General features: G+C 31.6%; 3 protein-coding genes and 1 pseudogene across 3 annotated transcripts; all 4 read right to left on the minus strand.

Annotated features, from left to right (window-relative positions):
• Window positions 1–7,896: 7,896 nt before the first annotated feature.
• On the minus strand, window positions 7,897–9,532 carry LOC11412257 (DExH-box ATP-dependent RNA helicase DExH12). The gene is made up of 2 exons (XM_003594542.4): window positions 9,039–9,532; window positions 7,897–8,092 (listed from the first exon to the last, which is right to left on the minus strand). Exons 1-2 carry the CDS (start codon window positions 9,469–9,471, stop codon window positions 8,037–8,039), a joined length of 489 nt encoding a protein of 162 aa, XP_003594590.3. The 5' UTR covers window positions 9,472–9,532; the 3' UTR covers window positions 7,897–8,036.
• Window positions 9,533–10,900: 1,368 nt separating this feature from the next.
• On the minus strand, window positions 10,901–11,993 carry LOC11414422 (putative germin-like protein 2-1). The gene is made up of 2 exons (XM_003594544.3): window positions 11,809–11,993; window positions 10,901–11,620 (listed from the first exon to the last, which is right to left on the minus strand). The coding sequence occupies exons 1-2, from the start codon at window positions 11,921–11,923 to the stop codon at window positions 11,094–11,096; spliced, it is 642 nt and encodes a 213-aa protein (XP_003594592.1). The 5' UTR covers window positions 11,924–11,993; the 3' UTR covers window positions 10,901–11,093.
• An 8,213-nt stretch (window positions 11,994–20,206) lies between these two features.
• LOC11414425 (putative germin-like protein 2-2) lies at window positions 20,207–20,739 on the minus strand (annotated as a pseudogene).
• A 1,859-nt stretch (window positions 20,740–22,598) lies between these two features.
• LOC11414871 (tubulin beta chain) lies at window positions 22,599–25,771 on the minus strand. Its single transcript, XM_003594548.4, has 3 exons — window positions 25,254–25,771; window positions 24,502–24,771; window positions 22,599–23,530 (listed from the first exon to the last, which is right to left on the minus strand). The coding sequence occupies exons 1-3, from the start codon at window positions 25,645–25,647 to the stop codon at window positions 22,857–22,859; spliced, it is 1,338 nt and encodes a 445-aa protein (XP_003594596.1). The 5' UTR covers window positions 25,648–25,771; the 3' UTR covers window positions 22,599–22,856.
• Window positions 25,772–27,717: the final 1,946 nt, after the last annotated feature.

Here is a 27,717-nt window from a genome sequence, read left to right on the forward strand (position 1 = left end):
GTCCACCCAAAGCACGCAAATCAGTCATAATGGAAACTGTCTTTGGTTCTTCTGATTAATCATACTATGGTGTTATGATGTTTATGAGTTTTTTTAGGGAGACTGTTTTGTTATGATGTTTATCATTATTTTTTTTAAGGAGAAATAGTTAACAGTAGTCATAGTCACTTTCATGTGTCTTATTTGTTCATATGCAACAACATTTATCTTACAATTGTTAATTAATAAGCACTATCCATGATTTTGAAAATTCTTATGTCATATATTTAAGAGCTATGCTATTTTTTACGAAAGTAATTGGAAAAAAATGCAAGGATTACAAAGAATTGCTCTTATAAAAAAAATATTACAAAGAATTGCTCCGATAAAAAAAGCAAAAAAAAAAAAAAAACAATATGATGCTTGGAGCAAAATACATGAGCCAGTTTAAGATAAAATAGCGGCTTAGATGTGTGCTTGTCTTTGTCAGTTTCTGAAATCGTAAAAACAAACAGTTTCTTTTATTTAATTAAGTTTAAGGGTAAAACGGTAAAATACTGTTAAAATCCCTCCCCTCCCCTTGTGAACCAAACACACTTTTAATTAAAAATATCTCCCCTCCACTCCCCTCCGTAAAAATCCCTCCCCTCCCCTCCTAATTCTCGAACCAAACGGACGATTTTAAACTTATAATCACCAGCTTTTGTGTGCACGATTATAATTCAAAAATCCCCTTTTTCAAATTTGTACTTTCTAAATTAATTTAAATTAAAAAGTGCTTTCGCTATGTTTAGAAATTAATTCCCGAATTTTAAAGTCATACCTTTTTCACTCTTTCGAGTTGAAATTGGTATTATGGTGTTTCTACTTTCATATAAACTTTTAATTTGAAGAAAATAATTTTCGGGCTAATAATATACTTCACATTTCAATTATTTAACATACAATCTATTAGAGATTGTTTGTGTACGATGGTCCTCATAGTCCAGACTCAATAAAAAAACTACTCAGAGATGGTGAAATAATATTCTTAACATACTTGTGATGAATTCATACTAAAAGCAGTGAAGAAAATAAAACCAGGCAAATGCTGGAAACTTTTAATGCTAAAGAACAGCGATGAAACAACTGTAGCAATCACATAACTTAAAAGTAGAATGGCAGCAATCAAACCGGCAGCATCATCGCGTAAATAAGAGAGCAGAATTGCAATAAAGAACTTAAAATTGCATAAAAGTAATTGTTTGATCAATATTTGTGTATAAGGTAACTTGGATGTTTTTTCTTGAGTGTTTCCATGTTATTTATAGGCTAATTCGGACTCTGAAAGTGCCCCGAAATCATGCAGAATTCGGGTGGTAGTGATTGAGATCATGCAACATGTTGTTGAGAAAATTCTGGAAAAACAGACCGAGCTCATGACGGGCATCATGGCTGGTGACGGTCTTCCAGTCATGGCTCATGAAGGTATGCCATTTATGGACCATGGACATGCATCTTTGGTATTTTGTGCTGATGGTCGTCTTCAGAAGAGGATGACACCCATCACTCGTGGGATTTGACCATTGAAGCCTTTTTCTTCCGTTTTCACCTCTAACACTCAAGTACTTGAATTGCAAGCAAAACACAATAAACTACTCTAAAACAAGTGCAAATCAAGCTATTTAAATGGTGTATTTTGCATGCTATCAGGACAGAGCACAAAGAACATATTATGATTAAAATAAAAGGTATATAAGAAACCCTAAACTAATATATATTTTTTTTTAAAGAAATTTATAACTATATATTTAGTAGGAGAGACATTAATCGTTAAATATAGTTAACATACAAAAAATAAAATTAATAGTAGTGCATATGTTGTAGGGTTAAATATGTTTTTAGTTCCTACAAAATCATACATTTTAAAGTTTATTCTCTAAAAAAATTGTTCAATTTTAATCCTTATTTGCATTTATATGGACTATTTTGAGGACTAAAAATAATTTGTTTATGAAAAAGTTTTCAAAATAGGACCATTCCTATAAAGTGGCAATATTATGGAGGATTAAACTTACACTTAAAATTTTATAGGGACTAAACTTGAAAGCTCGTGATTTTATAAAAACTAAAAATATATTTAACTATATACTCCATTCGGTCCTATTTACGAAAGAAAATTGACTTTTTAGATACATTGAATAATGTATGTATCTAGTCAAGAACCTAAGTCAAATACATAAATTATTTAATGTATCTTAAAAGTAAATTGTCTCTTGTAAATAGGACCGGAGGGAGTATTTAATTTGGGGGTCGAGGGGAAGAAACAGTGGTATGGTCTAATTTTTCACTTTCCTTAGGCACAAACTCATGGGTAAAGCAAATATCCATGTTATGGGTGGATATGGTTATGTGGTTTTTGGTGCTTGGTAGTATGAGAGTGCACAATAATGTTGGAATCAAGGTTTTTGGATGGCGTTGGGTTTAGCAATGAACTTTTGAGTCAAGGTCAACCTATTGTTTGAATGAGTCAATTGGGGGGTTGACTATTATTTTCGGGCTTGGGTGGTGAATTAAGTAGTACGGGTCATGTCATGGTCCCAACTAAACTAACATATTTTTGTCTCCAACAAATTAGCGATTAATCACCGCTAATTGACCGTTGCAACTTCATCTTATAATATGATTACAAACAGGTAAACCAGGTTACTTTTTACATTTTTTTCAACTACAATTTAATAATACACTTTCAATCTTTCATGTACGTAGAAAATTCAAAGCGCATTGGATATATAGCATTAGCTCCAATACAAAATAGAAACCATTGTCATCCATTGAGTCCAAACTACTCTTATTTTATTGTTTACTCACATTTATTTTTTCAAATGTTCTTGATGAATGGAAGTAAAGAACTAGCCGAATGGAAGTACATCACATTTTCTATAGATTTTTTAAGTGGTACGTATGCCTTAGTTAATGCAATGCGTACAAATTCCATATATATAAGCTTTAATACGAAGCCAATATTCATCCACAAATACCGCAATTCATAATACAAATTTCTATCTTAAAATTATTCTAGGGCTTGCAAGTTTCAAAGTTCTTATCAAATGGCTAATCCCTCATTCTTGCTGTCTGTTTTAGCTCTTTCAATTTTAGTTGTCTTTGCAGCTGATGCCACTACTCTCCAAGATTTTTAATGGTATAATTAACAAACACACACGAGTATTTTTTTTTTTTTAATTAACAACAATTCATCTAAACTTTATATTTTCATGCATCTTACTCAGTTTATCATATTAAGGTGAACATTTTCAAAGAACACTTTTCATGCAACATACTCAGAAAATTATGAGATTCTAACACTTTTGTTCCTCTATCATTTGTGACAATGTTTGGGAATTCATTATGCAAGGATCCTAAACTTGTCTAGAGTAACTCCAGTCTTTGCAGCTCAGCTACCAGGATTGAACACATTAGGGATCTCAATGACTCATATCGATATAGCACCTTGGGGCGTTAACCCTCCTCACTCACATCCTCGTGCTACTGAAATATTAACTGTTCTTGAAGGAACATTAGAAGTTGGATTCATCACTTCAAACCCAGAAAACCGCCACTTTCGTAAAGTTCTACATAAGAGAGATGTGTTTGTGTTTCTATAGGTCTCATTCACTATCAAAGAAATATTGGATACAACAATGTTGTTGCCAACTTGCCATTGCTGCTCTTAGTAGCCAGAATCCAGGAGCTATCACTATTGGCAATGAAGTGTTTGGGGCTACATTTCTGCTCATTACCTAGATGGTTTCGCTCATTCCCAAAGTAAAAGTCCAAAATGCCCCTACGTATGTTAACATGCGCTAGTTGTAATATGTACTTATGTTAAGTCATGCTACGTGACTTAACATGCGCTAGTGTATTTTGTACCTAAGTTAAGTCACGTAGCGTGACTTAACTTGCACAAGTGTATTCTGAGCGTGAGTTAACTCACGCTAGTTAGCCGGTGCAGAACTAAAAAACAAACGTTTTTTAGTCTGTGGTCAGTTTTTCAACATTCAATCCACACGTTTTTAACACTATTTTACACGTTTTTTTTACCACATTAATGGTGTTTACAACCTATACTACCATTCCCACCTATAAATACCCCTTCATGCTTCCCTAATTCCTCACACCCATATATCACTTTCTCCCCCTCCTCACTCTCTCCCTCTATTTCCCTTAAATGCACTTTTGGTCCCTTCTGTTAGGTTTCCGTTAGTTTTAATAAAAAAAACGTTAAGTATGGGCACGTGTCACCTTGTCATTGGCTAAAATATGGTTTTAGTCCCTGCAAATATGTCTCGTTTTGGTTTTAGTCCCTGTAAAAAAACAATTTTGTTTTTGGCCCCTGTAAAAATTTTTGTTTTTGAAAATAGTCCCTGGACTATTTTCAAAAACAAAAAATTTTGCAGGGACCTTTTTTAAAAACAAAATATTTAGCAGGGACCAAAAACTACAAAATTGGCTCAATTATAATGTGCCACGTATGCAAATCACCACAAAAGTTGGGTCAGGGACTATTTTCAAAAACAAAAAATTTTGCAGGGACCAAAAACAAAATTATTTTTTTACAGGGACTAAAACCAAAACGAGGCATATTTGCAGGGACTAAAACCGTATTTTAGCCTTTTTTTTAATTAAAAAAAAAACTCAGAGCCAATGATAAGGTGACACGTGTCCTGGAGTTAACTTTTTTTAAAACCCTAACGGAAACCTAACAGAAGGGACCAAAACGAGACTAAAAAAAAACTTTAAATCCTCAAACAATCTTTTTTTTAGTTAAGGGACCAAAGCGATATCAATTAAATAGTTAAGGGACCAAAAGAACATTTAAGCCAACTAGGGATCAAAGCGATACCAATTATAATTAAATAGTTATGTGAAGACCATTTCTAGAAATCCACATTAGCCTACTTCTCCCAAACAACTCGAGAACCGGTGTTTCAACACTACACACATTTTTTTTATCATGTGCAATCATAAAATTTGAATGGGATATTTTTGTTAAATACAAGGGCGCACGAGAAGTTGGTAGAATTGGAAAACACCAAAAAATTGATATACCTACTTTATTAATAGTATAGATATAATTAGAGCTGTCAAAATGGACCAGATCCATTGGACCGGCCTATCTGCCCTCTATTTTTGTGTGGGTCGGACTGTTAAAAAAGAACAAAAAAAACGACCCTATATGTTTGGGCCAACCCATCGGACCTGTATTTTACATGGGTCGTCCTAGGCTGGGTCACTGGACTTGCGGGTCGGCCCTTTAAGAATACTAAAAAAATATATAGTTTATAAAATAGTTTTATTATGTAAGATTGATTTATTTTATTATGTAGATTGAATTTTATCGTCTTTAAAGTTGCACTTTATGAGTTATGATAAATACTAGCTCCTTTTGCATTGATGTTAATGTGCTACTTATCCCTTATGGATGTTGATTTAATAAATGTTTTATATATCATTTACTAAGTTTACGAACACAATGATTTTATTTTTTTAATAACAAACACATGCAATGATTTATTTGATGGATAATAATTTATGTATTGTTCATTGCAATTTTTTATAAAATAAAATAAAATAATACTCCCTCCGGTATTTTTTATAAAAAACAAAGTGGTCAACAAAATTTAATGTTTTTGGTCCACATTATGAACCAAATATATCAACTTTAGTTGACCAAGTTGTCTTTATAAAAAGGATTAGAGCGAGTGTATTACAGTTTTTTTAATTATAAAATTAACCTTTTTTGATGGCCAAAGTCGTGGTTAAAGTTTTATTTTAAGGAAAAAATTGTCATTTTGTTGTTGCCACATCCGCCGACAAGTAATAAGTGACAGACAAAACTACCTGAATGTGTCTAACAAAATTTTAACTATCATCTCTTAGCTACTAAATGTGAAGTTGTTAACTTACACCTACTTATTTTTTTGGGAGTATTTTACCAATATTACATAAGCTAGATTCAAGTGAAGATAACTCAATTTCACAAATTGATGAGACTTATAAAGACAACTAGAAGCAGTTATATTTTCCAAAAAGTTAGTTAGATTTAGTTACTTGTTATGTAAGTCACTCTATCCTATAACAGACATAGCTTAGCTTATGACGATGACTACCTATTTACTAGATCATTGAATGAAGTAAGAAAAATCACTTTACTCCTATCATGCATTTGAGCTCTCAATTTTTCTAATTTGCATATTCATAATACGGTATCTGTCCTATTTGTTTCTAGTGAATTCCATTCCAGCACTTTCTTGGATTTCATTCTTGATTCTTGCACTTTCTCTACATCATGCTATTATCAGTGATATCTCCACCTCCAACTTCTAATTGTTACTTTTCCAATGAATGTGTCTTAACTACCTTTCTTGGTCTAGATCCATTCGATAAGAACTTGACGCCAAGAACAAGTTATCTAATTTCGTTGATGGTACTATACGAATTACTAATAATCTTCTAGATTTGAATCGTTGTGCGTGGAAACTATGCAATCATCAATCCATTCTTGAATTAAATAACTCAGTTTATGAGCCAAATTCTCAAACAATTGTGTTTTCCTAGAATGCTATTAATATTATGTAACCAAAAAAAAAAATGCTATTAATATTTGGATTAATATAAAAGAAAGGTTTGCCAAAGATGATAAAATTCGAATTTCTACTCTACATTTTGCTATCAACAGTCTTAAGCAAGGTTTGAAATTTGTGTTAGATTACTTTACTAAGATGAAATGAATTTCGGAGGAACTTAATACTCATCGACCAATGCCTATTTGCACTTGTGTTCATCAAAGTCGATGTGAATCAATGTGTTTTGTCCGTGATTCTATCTGGGAAATCTTTAAGCATACACCATACTGTTGGTGTATGCTTTAGGAAGCATGGATTTCCTCTTAATTCTGGAAAAACAAATACATCTGCTAGTGTTTTTGGTAGTGAAGGATTTGAATTCAACATCGAGTTGGCATTACATACGAAGCATCATCAAGAAATTAATCTAGTATTGCTCATGAGGAGTACACTCAATTCCAAAAAAGTTGTGAAAATTCACCACTATCCTGGATGATACATGCAGCTATATCGTGAATATGAAATTAAAATACCAAAGCAAGTATTTTCATAATAGTAGAGACTCGTGATAGATAAAGTTTATGTTGACAAAAATACATGCACATGTCATAGGTGAAAGAAACTGTAAGCTTCCATTTTGTTTTTACAAGTACATAGAAAATATTTGTAACTTCACCACACATCAAACTCGATCTATTTTTACCTGTTGCCATCAACTGTGACTTCAACATAGCGTTGAACAGAGAATGAGGTTAGAAAGTTAAGAAGTGAGAGAATCACATTTCCACACCATTATTGGTAGGGTAATATAAAGTTGTAGAAGATAAACAACAACCAACAGTAACACACCATTACTGAACAATGACTCTTGTAATGCTTCTTTATCTGCTTTGAAATTATGTCAAACTCATAGAAATTAACCTTTTTTGGAATATACTTAGAGTGTGTTTGGATGGAAGAATGTTTTGAGGGAATGTAATGTTTTGAGGGAATTCAACTACTTTGAGGTGAATTCAAACAATAGAATTCACCTTGAATTCCCTCAAAACATTACATTCCCTCAAAACATTCCCCCATCCAAAACACATTCTTAGTTTCTCCTAGAGTTGGAATGAGGTTGTGTTTATTTCTAGATGAAGTAAGATTCCACACATGTTTAAAGGGATATGCTCTGATGAAAATGAATGAAGATTGGAAGGAATACGATTTAACGGCAATGAAGGGAGAGTGTGTGAGTAAAGGTCTAAACAAGACCGTAGTATAAACATAAACATGTCTAGAAGTAACAGCAGTAGTTTCCAAAATCATAATATAGAATAACCATAAGCATATATAGAAAGATATATATAATAACGAGTTGTTGTTAAACATTGTAACCAATTAGATAGAGGCATAATCAAGTTAAATAATTTGTTGGAATAACAATAATAGAGTTACAACAGACATAAATAATCAAACTACGGTAGTGTTAACTCCTCCTTCCTGCAATGGAATTGGTTCTTCTTTACCTGCAAGCAACATGGTAACAAAGAATCAATAATAATAAATTAGGTTAGCAGATTCAATTCAGAAATAAAAAAATAAAAAACAGAAATCCATTCCGCAGAAAGATCTAAGCGTATAAAAGGAAAGTCAAAGATCTGTTCATATTCATGAAAGGAAGTTTCTAACACTTGTCCTTCCTTGGATGTATTGTGAATCCAAATGCCAAAAAGACTATCATATTAAGTTTTTCAATTTTATTATTCTGTGACCCAACCCTGTATTACAACCCGTCATAGCCCGAACACAATGGGTTTGGTCTGCCCTAATCAAAAGAAGAACATTGACAAAAAATATGGGATACAACAGGGACATAACTGAAACAGGAATTGGGTTAACCCTCGAGTTACTCGTCCAGACGCAATTTAATTTGATGACAAATAGTTATTTTTAATATTATTTTACAAGCTCTTTCAGACTAGGTTTATCATGCATTGACTCTTTTTCTTCTAAAATAGTCACTTTCTATTTTGAAAGTCAACCTAGGGTTTACTTCGCACGCCGCCACTCCTCTCCACGTCAGGACTCGGTCTCATGTCATCATGGCTTCTTCAATTCAACCTCACACCATCACAAACCATTGTTTGTTATGCATTGTTTATTTTGTTCATATAGAATACAAACAATTAATTAATACTTTTGCTGAGCTATGATGTAGGGAAAAAAACATTCAAGGACACAATCAATCTAATTTTATTGTTGCCATTATAACTGTGACAGACTTCAACACAGCGATGCACAGAAACTTAGAACAAAATCATAAGTATAACTGAAAATTTAATAAAATTGGTAAAGGTTATCAGTTTTTACATACAAAAACATGATTAATTTCAGGGTCAAAATCATAAGTAACAACAACAACAACAAGAATAATAATAATAAATTAGGTTAACAGATTCAATTCAGAATTACCGTGAGGAGAAGAAGAAGAAGACACATTGTCATCATGGAAATCGGTTAAAAGCTTAGAAATTGAGAGGAGCTGATCAAAGACATGGTCAGAGATAGGGTTGAGAATCAAGTCAATGTGCTTCCTCTTATTCCACGGATATTTAGAACCGGTCTCGTTTTTGAGAATTTCAACGATTATATAGGCGACAAACCCGAGGGTAGAGAGTGGCTGACCGGCAAGTGGCTGGCGGATGAGGTTAAGAAATTCGTCATAGGCAGCACGGGTTTCGTCAGTCTTAGGCTGGTAGAAGACTTCTTCATAGTTACCGAGATACTCCTCCTGCTTCGGGCGTTGACACACATGATTTGCTTTGAATTCGGTTTTCTTAATTTCGCTGTAGTTTGGTGTGTACTTGAAACTCAATGATTTCGACTTACGAGCATCTTCTTTCATCTTTCACAAATTCAATTCACCAATAACCCTAATTCAACAGATTGTATTCTCTCTCTCTTGCCTACTTTACTTTATATATATATAGAGAGAGAGCATAATTGTGTTTTGGGCTTCAATTAAGAGCCCAATTCTCTACTACTTAGAAATTTGCTGTTCACACTTGTTGAAAGGTCGTAAAACACCAGTAAAATACGTAAATCCGTAAAACATTACTTGATTGTTTACTTTTTATATGGTGTAGATTTGAAAAAATGGTTGATTTGTACAATGTTTGCATACGCTTCAACGGTGGAAATCCTCAAATGTTCAAGGTTCGGTACATTAATGTCATTGTTAAAAGGTCTCAATGATCAACTGCATGAAATCAACCATGGACTCAACCCCGGAGACACAAGGAGGGTGGAATACATTTGGTATGAACGTCCAGCGTTGGACGATGGGAGAATAACGTTTAATCGGCTAGAATTAAAGAACGACGACGACGTGATGAACATGTTCTCGATTTTTTTTGCACCACATCATGTTCCCGTGGATCGATATGTTTCTCACGTTACTGAGATCAACTGAAGATATTCTCAACAGTTTGATTCTGCTGTAAGATTATGATTAGGTACCATCATTATTATGTACAGTATTTATTTTGTTGGAATTTAAGTTTAATTCTTGTTAGTTTGCTGAAGATGTTGGGATTGAAGTGTCTTATACTTAGGGTAAAGGTTTGCAAGTCTGTTTCAAAACTCAAAAGAATGAAGAGAACACAACATGTATTCTGCAAAATCAACTATATGAATTCTCAAATCGAATTCCATTGTACAAGATGAGTGGGACGTAAAGGAATGCACCTCTAAGATGTTATTTTATGCTTGATCATGCTTCTCTGTCAATTGAAACTTGTCAGTTGGCAGTGCAGTAGTATTAAGTTCAAAAGAATGTATTGGAATGCATTCCTTTACGTTCCTACTCATCTTATATGAGGGAATTCGATATGAGAATTTATATTGTTCTCTTCATTCTTTTGAGTTTTCAAACAGACTTGCAAATTTTTAAACTAACTATAAGACACTTCAATCCCAACATTTTGAGCAAACATTCAACAATTAAATTTAAATTCAACATCATGATGATACCATATAAATTTATTACGATATATTTTTTAAAAAAATATTATATTTGTTATATTGTTAGTATCATTAAAAAAAATAGACATAATTTATTACGATATATTGCACACACACTCTTAGTACGTGTTCGGACTTCATGGTTTATGGAATGTAAATATGAAGAAGAAAAAAAGTCATTTCAAGTTTCAGAATTTTTCTCCTATTTAGAGGATGGAATAGTAAAATGAAATAATCGATAGATGGAAAGAGAACACAAACAAAATGTGAAAGGGAACAATTGAAGATGGGAGATGGAACAACTACAAAAATAAGGGAAATACATCAAACCTTTTTTAATTAATATCACATGAAGAAAAAAAAAATGAAAAAAAAAAAACGGTAGATGCCCACACTTTTAGGAAAGAATCAAATGAATGATAATAAAATACATTAGGAAATAAGGAAGACAGACGAATGAAACATACAAACAAACAAAAAGAGCTGAATTTCCCTCCCAATATTCTAAAACTTTGACTGTAAGTAATTGATGGCATTCTTGTCCAATTTAAAAGCCTTGATGAGCACTTCACTTGCTATTTCAGGTGTAGCCCCAAACACTGCATTGCCAATAGTTATAGCTCCTGGATTCTGACTACTAAGAGCAGCAATAGCAACAACATTACAATTTCCAATATTTCTTTGATAGTGAATGAGCCCTATAGGAAACACAAACACATCTCCCTTTTGTAGTACTTTCTTAAAGTGGCGGTTTTCAGGATTTGACGTGATGAATCCAACTTCTAACGTGCCTTCGAGAACAGTGAATATTTCAGTGGCACGGGGATGTGAGTGAGGAGGGTTAACACCCCATGGTGCTATGTCGACACGAGCCATGGAGATTCCTAGTGTGTTCAATCCTGGTAGTTGAGATGCAAAGACTGGAGTTACTCTTGACCCAGCAGGGTTAGTAGTGTTGCCAGCTATGTGAAGGCCACTAAAAAGGAAATCATTTGCCTCAACAAGTTTTGGATCCTTGCATAATGAATTCCCTAACATTGTCACAAATGATAGAGGAAAAAAAGTGTTAGATTCTCAAAGAATCTTCTGAGTTTGATGCTTGAAAATATTTAAGAGGATTTTCAAGAATATATAAATTTTATAAGAACAAAACGTGAATTAGATGAATTGTTTGTTGTTAATTAAAAAAAATACTCGTGTGTACATGTAAATTATATACCTTGGCCTATTGGATTTGTCACGCAAAAATCTTGGAGAGTAGTAGCAGCATCAACAGCAAAGACAGCTAAAAGTGAAAGAGCTAAAACAGGCAGCAAGAATGAGAGATTAGCCATTTGAATAAAACTTTGAAACCCGAAACTTGCAAGCCCTAGATTAATTTTAAGATAGAAATTTGTACTATGAATTGTGGTATTTGTGGATGAATATTGGCATCGTATTAAGGCCTATTTATATTGAATTTGTACGTGGGGTTGCATGCATACGTACATAAATCTATAGAAAATGTTGGTTGCATTCCCACAATCACAAATATGCCGTCCTAACTTAAAAATGAAATGGTCATCTTTGAACTTCAAAATAGAGAGAAATGGTCATCTTGTGAAATGGTAATAAGAATCAATAACTTTACGTGCTGCCATCCGGCTAGTCCTTCACTAAATAATCTTAATTGATTAATTTAGTTCATCAAACACTTCTCCCCCAAAAAAAAAAAAAAAAAACTTTTATATATGTTTAGTCCTTGGAAATAGGGGTCATTTAAAAAATGATCCTTGTATTCTTTAATCCTAGCATTTTGCCCTGCCAAAATTTAATCACTTAAAAAGTCGTCTCTCGCCCCAGTTGATTATTGTCATGTCACTGTAATTACAAACATGAAATTACAAAAATATCCATGTAATTAGTGACGTGACAGTGATTAAGTGGGGAGAGAGACGAAATTTTAAGTGATTAAATTTTGGCAGGATAAAATGTCAGGATTAAAGAATACAGGGATCAATTTTTAAATGACCCCTATTTCCAAAGACTAAACACATATAAAAAAATAAAAAAAATAAAAAATAAAAAAAAAACAACAGTTTCATTCATCAAGAACATTTGAAAAAATAAATTTGAATAAACAATAAAATAAGAGTAGTTTGGACTCGGAATGGATGACAATGGTTTCTATTTTGTATTGGAGCTAATGTTTGCATCCAAGAGGACAATAGCAAAATAGTCAGTCTTTCTTTTTTTTCTATGAAATTAAGATGCTATCCAATGCGCGTTGAATTTTCTACGTACTTGAAAGATTGAAGGTATATTATTAAATTGTAGTTGGAAAAATGTAAAAAGAAACCTAGTTTACTTGTTTGTAATCATACTTGTTCATACTTCAAATTTTTTAGTCCTTGGCTTTACCATTCGATTTTCATTCCTCAAGTCAAGAATTCTTGGACCACATCCTCTGCTTGGAAGGAGAGCATGAACCATCTTACCCCAAAACTCATAGCCATGAGTCATTTGGGAATATTTTTTTTGTCGAAAACACCGAATCATCCGTCGTCGTGAACGGATCCATAATTCTCTTATCAATGCCACAAAAGACAGACTTCTTGATCTCAAGAAACCTCTTTGGGAGGAATACTCTCTTATTGCGCTCCAAGAGGAAACTGAGAAGTGTCAAACTTGTTAAATTACATGCCACTTGTTTTGCAAGTAATCTAAAGAACCCCCCCCCCAAATAGTTAATATTTATACATAGTCTAGATCAGCTATTATCACCTATTTCCTTTTGACTTTTTAGATCCTTGATGAGAAATTGAAAAAAACCCAAGCGACTAAATTACAGCATATTCGCTGGGGGACCAAAGCGAGACAAATTAGAGAGTTTCAAGATTTGTTGGGAAGGAATATTTGTTAAGCAAGTTGGGAGTGAATATGAATAGAAAGTTCAGATTTACAAGATTGGAAGATTCGTTGGGCGAGATGGAGCGAGTCAAAAGAAGTATTCGAGAAAAGTTCCAGGGAGAATCAAGAGAAGATTCGCTAGGCGAGCAACAATCGGCCTAGAGAATCAAGAATGTATTAGTGACCATTTGGATGGGTTGTTTTTTCCCTCCATCTGAAGAAACCTCAGATTTGCTATGTGAGCATATTTTTCTATGTGAATCTACAATTTTCTGACTGGTATACAAATAGATGTCAAAATAGTTGTGGCATGTAAAAAACCCTGGTCCCTACAATTTTCTACGTGAGAAACACATCTTCTCTACCAAAACAAAACCCTAGTCCCTTTCCCTTGCCCAAAATAGTTGTGGCAACAAAACGACTGTGTGACCCACTCAAATCTCTCTAGGAACAACAGAATCAACGGCGAAAAAAATAAGAATTTTGGTAAATTTAAGCAAAATGAATAGAAAATAAAAACAACCAAAGTTTAAGACACTTTAAGCAAATTTAAGCAAAATATAAAAACAACAACCTTCCTTGGCAGTAATTAACTAGAATATAGTTCATAACAAGGAACAAAAAACAAAACGCAAACGCAAAAGCCTCCAACATAGTAAAACAAAAGAAAGACACGATTAGTCCACCAAACAATTACAACTTGTAAAAGCAACAGGAGGCAGCAACAAGAACAAATCATAACTCCCCATAAAACACTTCAGTACTACAGATTAAGAAAAACCCAAAAACTACCACATAGCATAATCCATACCAGCAAGAAACAACCCCCAAAAACACATTTTGATGCAAAACTAAAGATAGGTTCCATCTGATGATCTTCGGAGAAGACCTTACTTCAACTCCAGTGATAGTTCCTCTTTTCCCATGTACCTTGGATCCAATTTTGACACCTTCTCATACAAAAAATAAATTCATACATACAATTATTAAATTAGTCGATATTGTAGCCCTTAATAAAAAAAATGGGTTAATTAAGTTTTTAGTCCCTATAAATATTCACAGTTTTGTTTTTAGTTCCTACAAAATAAAATCACACTTTTAGTCCCTGTGACATTTTCCTTAAGCATTTTAGGGACTAAAAATGCTGATGGAAAAATTTTATAGGGACTAAAAATGCTGATGGAAAATTTTATAGGGACCAAAAATGTTGATGGAAAATTTTACAGGGACTAAAAAGTGTGATTTTATTTTATAGGGACTAAAAACAAAATTCTGAAATATTTATAGGGACCATTTACTTAACTCACCCTAAAAAATATTAGTATCTTAGAGTTAAATATAGGCAAAATTACATTTTTAGTCCCTTAACTTTATTTCAGGTAACAGTTTGGTCCTTTATCTTTTTTTTTATTTCAATTTGGTCATTTTTGTCCATTTTCATATACATTTTCAAGCTTCAAATCTAATATTCTTATGCAAATATATACGAGGATCATAGATTTGAAGACTGAAGAACCATAAGAAAATAAAATCATGAATTTTAAGCTTAAAAATTCATATAAAAATGGACAAAAATGACCAAAATTAAAATGAAAAAAAGATAAAAGCACTAAAAGAGTAAAACATTGTGTCTAGTTATACTAACTCACCTTTTCTTTCAGAAGTTGATTTTCAAACCGAAGTTGTTTCAAACGTGAATCACGGCATGCTTGGCAAGATACTCTATTTTGTCTCTCCATTTCCCTTTTCTCTTCCAAAAGCATTTGAATTTCAGCTCGAAAAGCAGCGTTAACTTCCTTTTGAGTAGCATTCTTGATCATAACATATACAAGAAGTGATTAGTATGTTAATTATATCAATTAGTGGCTTGTAAAAATAACTGAATGGAGATTTTGTTCAAACCAAAAGAATATTTTTATTATAAAAAACAATTGACTTTTTAGATTTATTGAAAAATATAATTAATGTATCTCGTTATAAATATAGACTAGATATATTACTTACACAATAAATCTATAAAGTCTAATTGTTTCTTATAATAAGGATCAAATATTTATATGTCCCAAAAGACAATTGATATTCTTATCTAATGAATTGATTCGATCACAATCTCATTTTGTTGGTGAAACTCATTGATATATATCACACAGCCTTTAAAGTCAAAGCTTAACTAAATAGTGATAACATGATTAATTCGGTCAACCTCTAAAAAAATGATTAATTCGGTCTAGTATAAGGAGCTTTTTTTTTTTAGACAAAATTATATTTTTAATTCCTTAACTTAATTTCAGGTAACAGTTTGGTGCTTTATCTTTTTTTCATTTCAATTTGATCCTTTTTGTCCATTTTTATATACATTTTCAAGCTTCAAATCTAATATTCTTATGCAAACATAGACGAGGATCATAGATTTGAAGATTGAAAGACCATAAGAAAATAAAATCATGAATTTTAAGCTTAAAAATTCATATGAAAATGGACAAAAAGGACCAAATTGAAATGAAAAAAAGATAAAGAACCAAACTTTTATCTGAAATTAAGTTAAGAGACTAAAAGTGTAATTTTATCTTTTTTAAACATCAAAATTTATTAACTATAGTTTGAATCGATTTTATGTTAAAACTATAGTTTAAATTGATATCCCCACGCATTTATAAAATTTGTCCCTAAAAATATATAATTGTCTCCAAAAAGAGATATAGGTTTAAAAAAGAAAAATGGTTGTATTCCAAAAAAAAAAAAAAAAAAAAAAAAAAAAAAGATATTTTGAAAACCCAGATCTCTAAAGAAAGCCAATTGCAAGTCGTTATCAGATAGAAAAAAAAAAAAAAAAAAAAAAAAAATTCAATTGTAAATCTCGTTATCTAATCTTTTATTGACTAAGACCAAAAAAATTAGATTTATAACAATCAAGAATCCAGAATTTGTGCAGTCATTGGCAGAATATATTCATGCAGTCAGTGAATTCATGTCAGTCGATCTCGATTGGACGGTTTAAAACATAAGTAGATTTTTTATGTGTATACGGGATGTTCTATGTGCACAACAATAGAGTAATTCTTCAATCATGTGCAACTCAATTGGCGACAAAATTTCCACAACAATTTTACCGTTGTAGAATAAGGAGATTTTGATTTACTTTAAGAGTTTAAAATTACCAAACTTTATAGATTTGATCGTGCGGTCGAAATTGAACCGTCGTAGAACCATAACTATGTGGATGCATGCAATTAATGACTTTAGGAAATTCGAACTATATCCTTCACTAAAAAAGGAGGATTAAATCCTCCAAAATATATCGAACGAAAAAAAAAAAGATAATAATTTTAAAAAATCATAAGCAATGATTAATGATCTTACTCTTCGAACAGCAGTGTGGCGAGGAAAGACTCCTTTTTCTTTGTTTGAGCTTGGATTCTCTGGTGGCGCTAATCTCAAGATTAAATCCATTTTTCAATTAACCTACAAATTGATGAAATTTGTTAGTACATAATTATTATTATTTTTAAGAACATAAATCAAATCTTTGTAATACAAATTACACAAAAGGGGAAAATAAATGAAAGAATGAAATAATATGCATGACATACCTTCTCTACTAAATTCCATAAAAAAAAATACCTTCTCTACTAAATATCACTTGAGATCACTCTTGTGTTAATATATAAGAGGTTGAGTGCTCTATATGCTAATCAAAGATTAATTTTTTCATTAAGAAAATGGGGAATAAATGTAATTTTTAATTAAAATTTACAATAAATAGTAAATCTGATCTTTGAACTTGGTCAACATTAGACGTCCTGACCAAAAAAAAAGTAATGCTAAATTTAATGTATACAATTTTGACCAAAAAATAAAATTTAATACTATATACAAAATATTGAGGAATTACTTTATTGAACATGATAATTCCACAATTATAAACAAAAATTTACTTTTTAGGTGCATTCAATAAATAATGTATGTGACTTATATTATAGACTACATACAATAAGTATTTGTATTGAATATAATAATTACATTAATTAAAAAATTTAATTAATATACTCAATCAATATATAATTATTTTATCCATGCATTTAATGATGTGTTGTCACATCAATTAATGAAGAATTTTGATATCATGTACACCCTCCGGTCACTATTATAAGCAAAAATAACATTTTAGATTCATTCAATCAATGATGTATATAATCTTTATTATGGATCACATACATCATTTAATGAATGAATCTAAAATGTTAATTTTTGCTTATAATAGTGACTGGAGGATGTACTCCCTTCATCCCGGATTAACCGGATCATTTGCTCATTTAACACGTATTAACAAAAATGTATAGATGAAGGAGAGAGAAAAATAGTTTTAAGTACTATTGTTATGTATTAATGCATTCTCCACTATCATAATTGCAAAGTAGAATATATTGAATTAAGAGTGATGAAAGTAGTATTAATTAAAATTATAATTAGAAAAAAAGTACTTATAATTGTATTGAAAAGTGAAATGGAACCATTATTTTAGGACAATATTTTTTTACAAAATGATTAATTACTATGGGATGAAGGGAGTATAAATTTGCATGTTATGAAATTTAATATGGTAAGTTTATCTTGAAACTTGTGCAATTTATATTAAAAAAAAATTAATATATAATTTGTATTTTCAATAAAAATATATTATTTTAGTTGCATTAACATGTGCAATATTGTCCATATCAATCAAACTCATTAATGAATATGAAAACCAATAAATCTTTGCCTCACAAAATAGTGTGATTTTGTTTGTTGGGCATTGAATCAAAAAATTATAAAATGAATCACATTTGCTAAAACAATCTCAATAATGTAAAAAAAAAAAAAAAAAAACTCAATAAAATTTTGAAAAATAATGTAGTGGCATAATTATTATCTCTAATATCATAATACAATTTTTAATAGAGGAAATTACACTCCCCTCAGTTCCGTGAGCTATGCATAGCTGAGTTGGCAGGACAATGTATTATTATATGTAGGGACCGGAGTTCGAACCCCAAACACCCCACTTATTCACCTTATAAAGTGAATTCTAACCTTTGGCTACCTGACAACAACAAAAAGTTACACTCCCTTCATTTAAAACAAGCTTTAATTATATTTCATTTTCTTCTTATGTTAAAATTTACACTCTCCTTCCTTGAAAAATAAAACATATACTCCCCTATTCTATGAGATGCTTGAATTACAACTCACTCTCTTAATAATTAAATATGCACTAAATATGTTGGGGGAGTCCTGAGAGCGCCGGGAGCGGCAATGAGCTAAATGTCTAAAACCACTAAGAGACTTAGACACCATCTCTCCATCAAAAACCTTAAGGCATCAAGGATATATGTCCCCTATCTTTTATATCTAACGTTTTCTCCATTTCTAGTCAATGTAGAACATAATTACTCACACTTAATTTTCAATAATCTCCCTCTCGAGTGTGAGTCACCCACATCACTAGTCTGATCCACACTAGGATCCCACTCCTGCTCCTTGTAACGACCTGATTTTAGAATTTTATTTATTTAATTGCTTTAAGGGTATTTTAGTATTTTTGGGTTTAGAGAGTAATTAAGGAAATTGGTAGTGACTTGGGGTGATTAATATAGTATTGGTGTATGAGTAGTGATATTTTAACAATCATTTTGGTACAATCTTTAAGACAACTTTGTTGTTTTCTCTTTTCATTGGTCAAAAACAATATAGAGAGAAAAAAGAAGAGAGAGAATAAAAACATAATGTGAGTATGAAAGAGAAAGTTGTACAAAAGTTGTACCAAAATGGTTGTACAAACATCATTTCTCAACATTCTATTAGTGGTAGAAAGTTATTAAGTCCATTAGTGAGTGTGACTAAGCCCAAGAGTATATAGGAGAATAGTCTTTGTAAAAATTAGGTAAAGAGCTTTTTTTTTTTTTTTTTACAATTGAGAGAAAGAGGCAAAGTTCTGACAAATGAGAAAATAGAAAGTAAGAAGAAGAGAGAAGTATTTTAAGAGAAAGGGAGATCTAACTTGGGGGAAAGCTGAGAGTAGGTTCAAGATTAAAGTTAGTTTTTGAAGAGTTAAGATAAGAGGAAAGTTTATATTCATCATTTAGAGATTATGAGTGATCGATAGAGTGGTTATGGATCATGTTTGATTAAGTGAGTTTCATAAAATTGATGTTATGTTGATTTTCGTGCTAATTGATCATACTAATTATGTGTATGATGAACTCTGTAAAATTTCCGTCAAAAAAAAAAATGAACTCTGTAAATTTAAGTTGTTTATATGCTTACTTGGACACCCTTAAATCCAAAATGCAATAAATTATGCAAATAAAATCATTTATTCGAAAATGTTTGAGATATCACATCATCATTTCCTCAAAACATGCATAGTTCGGTTTTCATAAAACTCGCAGCGGAAAACAACATCAAAAATGTATCAACAACATATAACAATCTCAACAACCATGTTTCGGGTCTCAAATACATAACAACAGTCTTCAGTAATAAATTCAACAACATATAAATAGCATAAAATGCATAAGTCCCGACACTCCTAATCATAGCCTAACTAGACTCCAAGTAAAAGATTACAAGGTAGCTGATAAATTTAGGAAAGAATCAAATGAATGATAATAAAATACCATAGGAAATAAGGAAGACCAACAAATGAAACATACAAACAAACAAAAACAGCTGAATTCCCTCCCAATATTCTAAAACTTGGACAGCAAGTAATTGGTAGTCTTGTCCAATTTAAAAGACTTAATGAGAACTTCACTAGCTATTTCAGGTGCAGCCCCAAACACTGCATTGCCAATAGTTATAGCTCCTGGATTCTGACTACTAAGAGCAGCAATGGCAACAACGTTGTCATATATCCAATATTTCTTTGATAGTGAATGAGCTCTATAGGAAACACAAACACATCTCCCTTTTGTAGAACTTTCCTAGAGTGCCGGTTTTCTGGATTTGAAGTGATGAATCCAACTTCCAATGTGCCTTCAAGAACAGTGAATATTTCCGTAGCACGAGGATGTGAGTGAGGAGGGTTAACTCCCCATGGTGCTATATCGACACGAGCCATTGAGATCCCTAGTGTGTTCAATCCTGGAAGCTGAGCTGCAAAGACTGGAGTCACTCTAGACCCAACTGGGTTTGTAGTGTTGCCAGCTATGTGAAGGCCACTAAAAAGGAAATCATTTGCCTCAACAAGTTTTGGATCCTTGCATACTGAATTCCCTAACATTGTTACAATTGATAGAGGAACAAAAGTGTTAGAATCTCAGAGAATTTTTTAGTATAAACTTTAATTACTTAAGAAGAGTGATGCTAACAACATTGATTTCATTCAATAAAAGAATAAATGTTAGAAAGAGTGTTGAAAAGTGAGTGTTGCTAACTTTCATCATTTAAGAATATATAAATTTTAGATTTAAGAACAAAACGTGAATTAGATGAATTGTTGTTAATTAAAAAAATACGTTTGTGTGTTTGTTAATTATACCTTGGCCTATTGGGTTTGTGACGCAAAAATCTTGGAGAGTAGTAGCATCATCTGCAAAGACAGCAAGAATGAGAGATTAGCCATTTGATAACAACTTTGAAACTCGAAACTTGCAAGCCCTAGAATAATTTTAAGATAGAAATTTGTACTATGAATAGTGGTATTTGTTGGATGAATATTGGCGTCGTATTAAAGCCTATTTAATTATATTGAATTTGTACTTGGCATTGCATTAATTAAGGCTGCGTTCCCACAAGCACAAATATGCCGTCCTAACAAAAAAATGAAATGGTCATCTTATGAAATGGTGACTGTAAGAATTAATATGTTAATGTGATGTACTGTCATTCGGCTAGTCACTAAATAATCTTAATTGATTAATTTAGCTTATCAACATTACACACTTCTATTTGTCAAGAAAATTAAAAAAAAAAAAAAAAAACGTGTGAACAATAAAATGACTAGTTTGGATTCATATTGTCAATGACTTTCTATTTTATATTTGAGCTAACGTTCGCATCCAAGCGAACGGTAGCAAACTTTCATTCTTTTTTTTTTTATGAAAATAAAATTGTAGTTTTTTAGAGGATTACCAAACCGTTTGAAAGTGTAAAATGTAAGGTTAAAATTTACGATCTTATTAACAAGTGTCCTTAGAAGTTAGAACATTGTTAAATTGTCAAAATAGAAATAATTGATAACTTTTACATAGAAAAAAATTATTTTTTTATGTTTCAATATGTTGAATACATAAATCTCAATATAAAATGTTCACTTTAAACTTTTTATGAAGTTTTCAAAGGACATTTGTTAGCATTTTTCTAAAATTTATGATAGCTTATTGAGTTTATAAATTATTTTCTTCACACGAGTCAATATTGAAACTTTTAATCATTTACTTAAAAGTTTAAGTCTTTTGTCGTTTGTATAAGGCAGATATCGACTTGTAAAGTAAAATGATAATCGATAGAACACAAAAATATTCTTTCTTTTATGCTTCAATCATTTATAAAAACAGTAACTCGTTTTAATCCTTCACTTTTGAGAACTCTTTGGACTCAGTTGCACTTTAATGAGTTTTTTTTTTGTCTGTAACATTTCACTACTGTTTTCAAGAATGAACAAAAATGAAGAAGCTTTTTTCATACATAAATGAAAGGAGTTTTTTTTGGATAAGGTAGATACTTATAATAGTATGTTTGGAACTTTATTTAGGACTTTCAACCTACAGCCCGTAATTTTGACAGAACTCAGATTTTAATAACTTCACAATTACTGCTTTCTAATGCCGACCCTTCTTAAGTATCTATTGAATGGACAGTATGAGCAGATCGTTTTCATTTACTTAATAATAACATTTAGATTAAGAGTGCACATCCTCCTACAAAATTAGAAAAACTAGCAATCTTGACAAGGATTTGTAATTGAATTTATACAAGTCTATAAGCGAGAGAATTCCGAATTTGAACTCAAGTTTATGTGAGTGAAAGACTCAACCATTTGTCATTCAAACGAAATAAAGTATATATATTTAATACATGGAAAGTTCACCCCCAAAAAAATATATATACACATGGAAAAGGAAAAGGAAAAGGCCAAGGTAATAAAAGCAAACGAGATCATTTTACTTTGATGCATATTAACATGTAACCCATTATTACAAACATCCAAGACTTTAATGTCAAGAACAAAAGCATTGACAGCAAAACCCAGTTTAGACGATGTAATTAATACAAACATACACACTATCGAGTCAATCTAATTTGACTGCTTCACAATCTTAACATATACCACTCGCGCAAAGCCAAAGCCAACTATATTTATATATTTGGAACAATTTTGACAAATCAAGAGATGCTTTAAGCAGCACCTTCCTCTTCTTCCTCCTCCTCATAATCTTCTTCGTCAGCAGTTGCATCCTGGTATTGCTGGTACTCAGCAACAAGATCATTCATGTTACTCTCAGCCTCAGTGAACTCCATTTCGTCCATTCCCTCACCAGTGTACCAATGCAAGAAAGCCTTGCGCCTAAACATAGCTGTGAACTGCTCACTAACTCTCCTGAACATCTCCTGGATCGAAGTTGAATTACCGATGAAAGTTGATGCCATCTTAAGGCCCTTTGGTGGGATATCACATACGCTGGACTTAACATTATTTGGTATCCACTCAACAAAGTATGAAGAGTTCTTGTTTTGCACATTGATCATCTGCTCATCTACTTCCTTTGTGCTCATCTTACCACGGAACATTGCTGATGCGGTCAAATAACGGCCATGGCGTGGATCAGCAGCACACATCATGTTCTTTGAATCCCACATCTGCTGAGTCAATTCTGGTACAGTCAAAGCACGATATTGCTGGGATCCTCTTGATGTCAAGGGTGCAAACCCAACCATGAAGAAATGGAGCCGAGGGAATGGGATAAGATTGACAGCAAGCTTACGAAGATCAGAGTTCAGTTGTCCAGGGAAACGTAGACAACAAGTAACTCCACTCATGGTGGCAGAAATGAGGTGGTTAAGGTCACCAACTGAAATAATCAAATCAAGAAAAAGAAGTTGAAAATTGAACTTCCAACTAAAAGTGCAAATAAAGTAAAATACACTTCATTTAAAGAAAGTGACAGGATAACCAAATTGATGGCAGAAATTCAACTACAATAACCACCAGCAATCAGTAAGAACAAAGACCCTAAACCCACTTGAACCCTCCCACGGTCCCATCAATATAATCGTGTTTAATCCAAATTTCATTTGTGAATTGAATGAAAATCATGCTAACATATCAATTACTAATGTTAACCATTTATCTGTAGCACACAACTACAACAGAACAACCACAGATAATCATGATTCATGGTAATAACAACAACATATGCAAAAACAAGAATGGGAATAACATAAACAACAAGATTCCTTGTATCAACAATAACAAAAAGCCTTTCCTTGTTATCATTAGCTATATGAATCATCTCAAATGACAGATTATTTAACTCTAAATTCTTCTCGATAAATTGTTTTGTAATATTTCCTAATCTTCCACTACCTCTATAAAAAATGTTAATACATCAATGCAAAATAAGCTGCATTAAAACATCAACAACCGAATCCTTCTAACACGGGTGAGGTTAACTACATGAATCAAACAATCCTATAATGTTTGCTTGTGAACCATGTTCATTGACAAGCTTTACCTATACTTTATCTTAATGTGTCCCTAAATCTAAAAATCTAACCTCCATCTAGAGCAGGGTGTACCATATTTACATAAAATATAACAGATGATATCTCAACTTTTTCTCTTGTGCATCCATTCTTAATCCTACCCAGCTTTGTGTCTATCAACTATCATAACAATCTAATCTGTATAACATTTGGGTTAATCGTCTTACTCTAATCTCTAAAACATTGAATTTACATTCTAACTCAGACAACATCATATAACTTAAAATAATCTGATTAATTAATCACATCAAAATTAAAACAAAAATTATAAACTTACATGTTGGTGTAGCAAGCTTCAAAGTCCTGAAACAAATATCATAAAGAGCCTCGTTATCCAACACCATGCATTCATCCGCATTCTCAACAAGCTGATGAACAGAAAGCGTGGCATTATACGGTTCTACAACCGTATCAGACACCTTAGGTGAAGGAAACACCGAAAACGTCAACATCATACGATCCGGATATTCTTCTCGAATCTTCGAAATCAAAAGTGTTCCCATGCCTGAACCCGTGCCACCTCCCAATGAATGACACACTTGAAATCCTGCCACACAAAAACAATAAAAATCATAACAAATCCATGTCAATTCATAATCATTTAAATTTACCTACTAAATAACAATACTAATTCATTCCAATCGGTAGAATTCATAGGAAACAACACAAATTCAACATTGATAAAAAAGAAATAGGATGAATAAGCAAAAAAACTCACAGCATAAAACGGAAAAATTACCTTGCAAGCAATCATAATTTTCTCGAAAACAACACCAGTTCAACATTTAATCATTTAATATTTGCTACTAAAAAACGATATTTATTCGTACAAATCAAATAGAATACATCAGATACAACACAAATTCAACATCACTGAAAACTAAAAAGGAAAATAATGAAGCTGCCGACAAACTCACAACATAAAACGACACAATCGCAATTCTCTAACAACACAACTGCAATTATCTCAAAACAATACATATTCAACATGGCTAAAAACAAAAAGGATGAATTTATAACCAAACTTACCTTGCAAGCAATCACAATTCTCAGCTTCTTTACGAACAACATCAAGAACAGAATCAATAAGCTCAGCGCCTTCGGTATAATGACCTTTAGCCCAATTATTCCCAGCACCAGACTGACCGAACACAAAATTATCAGGACGAAAGATCTGACCAAACGGACCGGATCTAACGGAATCCATAGTACCAGGCTCAAGATCCATAAGAACAGCGCGTGGAACATACCTTCCACCACTTGCCTCATTGTAATAAACATTGATACGTTCAAGTTGAAGTTCAGAATCGCCGTTGTATTTTCCGGTGTGATCGATTCCGTGTTCGTCGCAAATTACTTCCCAGAATTTGGCGCCGATTTGGTTCCCGCATTGTCCGCCTTGGATGTGGAGGATTTCTCTCATTTTCTTGGGTAAATTATGGAAAATTTAGGGTTTTGATTTTTTTGGTGTTTGTGTTGTGAGGTAAAAGGAGGGAAGGAACGGGTGGAAATGATGGTTTGATTGAATTTGAAGGAATAAATGGAAGGAGGTTAATGGTGGAGAGAATTTAAAGGAGGGGTTTTTGTGTAATTGTGGGGTTGTATTTGAGGGTGTTTTTGGAAGAGAACTGAATGTTGTTATTCTGGAAATGTTTCATTCTCAAACAAAAAAATGTGTTTATTTTAAGTTAATAAACTCTTATTACAGTTGTTAGATCATAAAAATAAAATAAAAAATAAAAAAAATTGAGGAAAGATCATAAAAATAATTTGTCTTTAATGATAATTATTTTCAAAGTCATATTAGAAATGATTGTGATTTGTTGATATAATATTTTTAACGTGTATAAAAATTTGACTCTTATTTTAATAGCAAAATATCTAAAATGTATTTAAGAAGTGTAATCAACAAAGTATGGAACTAAATTCACAAAAATAAAGGTTCAATTCTTATGGTATGTTTTTGCTTTTTGGTGTAAATATTGTTGACACTTTTGATAGATTATAATTAGGCTTAAATATGATTTTCGTCCTTATAATTTAGATCAGTTTTGGTTTTCGTTCATGTAAAATAAACTATGAAAAACATCCCTGCAAGAAAAAAAATTGTCTTGATTTGGCATTGTTTTTGTCATGTGGTGCTGACGTGGCATATGCCACATAATTAAAAAAAAAAATCAAAATTCTGAAAATTCTTTTTTTAAATTAAAAAAATATGAAAAAAAAATTTGTTAAACTTAAAATTTTTTAAAAAAAAAGTGAAAATTAAATTTTTGAAAAATAATTCTTTTTTTAATTTGAATATTATATATTACATATTTTCCGAAAATACTAAAAATTATATTTTCAAAAGTTATAAATTTTGATATTATATAATTTTAAATTCTATTTTTATTCATATTTTAATTTTCAATAATTTATTTCCATATGTAAAAAAAAAAAAGTAATTTCCAATTTTTTTCTTTATATCTAAAAAAATATTGGAATTTTTTTCAGTTTTTATAATTTTAAAAAATCATTTTTAAATTTTTAATGACATGAACTGTCACGTGGCAAAACTTGCACAGTCAGCAACTGCCATGTGGCCAAAACCATATCATGTTAGCAAAAAAGTGGGGTCATGGACCTTTTTCAAACAAAAACTTTTTTACAGGGATGATTTTCAAAGTTTTTTTTTGCAAAGACGAAAATCAAAACTGACTCAAATTACAAGGACGAAAATCATATTTAAGCCTTATAATTATCAACCTTAAAAAAAATTGTTGATTATAAGTTTGAATTTGATCATATCCTTATCCTTATTTATTAATTTTGTTAGGTTGCAGCAATTTAACCTAATATTTTCCCGCTCATTTGCTTCATAAGGTTTGCAATTATTTAACCTAACAAATTTCATCTAAAAAAATGCATCGCACCGATTTCATTCTTATCCTCTTGCTTTTTCTTTTTTTTTTAAGGAAATATTTTCTATACTTATTTGATACCGCACGTTTGTTCTAGAAACTATGAGCATAATACGTTTGATGTCTTATATTTTATACCCTCTTTTTTTTTTTTGACAATTTTTTGTACACTTTCTTTTTTAAGAAAATATTTTTTACACTTCTTTAATACTAAAAAAATGCATCGCACCAATTTCATTCATATCCTCTTGCTTTTTTTTTTTTGACAATATTTTGTACACAATACTAGAAAAATTCATCCCACTAATTAGCAGCAATTTAACCTAATATTTTCCCGCTCATTTGCTTCATAAGGTTTGCAATTATTTAACCTAACAAATTTCATCTAAAAAAATGCATCGCACCAATTTCATTTCTATCATCTTGCCTTTTTTTTTTGCTATCCTCTTGCCTTTTTTTTTTGACAATATTTTGTACACTTTTTTTTTTTTTTAACCAATTTCATTCTTATCTTGTTGCCTTCTTTTTTTTTTGCAATATTTTCTATGCTTATTTGATACGTTTACAAACAGAATACCGTAATTTTCATG

Source organism: Medicago truncatula, chromosome 2 (assembly GCF_003473485.1).
Source record: "Medicago truncatula cultivar Jemalong A17 chromosome 2, MtrunA17r5.0-ANR, whole genome shotgun sequence".
Taxonomy (NCBI): domain Eukaryota; kingdom Viridiplantae; phylum Streptophyta; class Magnoliopsida; order Fabales; family Fabaceae; genus Medicago; species Medicago truncatula.

Bases quoted from the DNA above. Each gene is read 5' to 3' on its own strand.
- LOC11414422 (XM_003594544.3), bottom strand. From the start codon at position 11,923: ATGGCTAATCTCTCATTCTTGCTGCCTGTTTTAGCTCTTTCACTTTTA. The intron at 11,621-11,808 runs GTATATAATTTA...TGACAATGTTAG, and splicing joins GACAAATCCAATAGGCCAAG to GGAATTCATTATGCAAGGAT.
- LOC11414871 (XM_003594548.4), bottom strand. From the start codon at position 25,647: ATGAGAGAAATCCTCCACATCCAAGGCGGACAATGCGGGAACCAAATC. The intron at 24,772-25,253 runs GTAAGTTTGGTT...TTTGTGTGGCAG, and splicing joins GAATTGTGATTGCTTGCAAG to GATTTCAAGTGTGTCATTCA. The intron at 23,531-24,501 runs GTAAGTTTATAA...TGATTATTTCAG, and splicing joins GAAGCTTGCTACACCAACAT to TTGGTGACCTTAACCACCTC.
- LOC11412257 (XM_003594542.4), bottom strand. From the start codon at position 9,471: ATGAAAGAAGATGCTCGTAAGTCGAAATCATTGAGTTTCAAGTACACA. The intron at 8,093-9,038 runs GTAATTCTGAAT...TGTTGCTTGCAG, and splicing joins TTCTTCTTCTTCTCCTCACG to GTAAAGAAGAACCAATTCCA.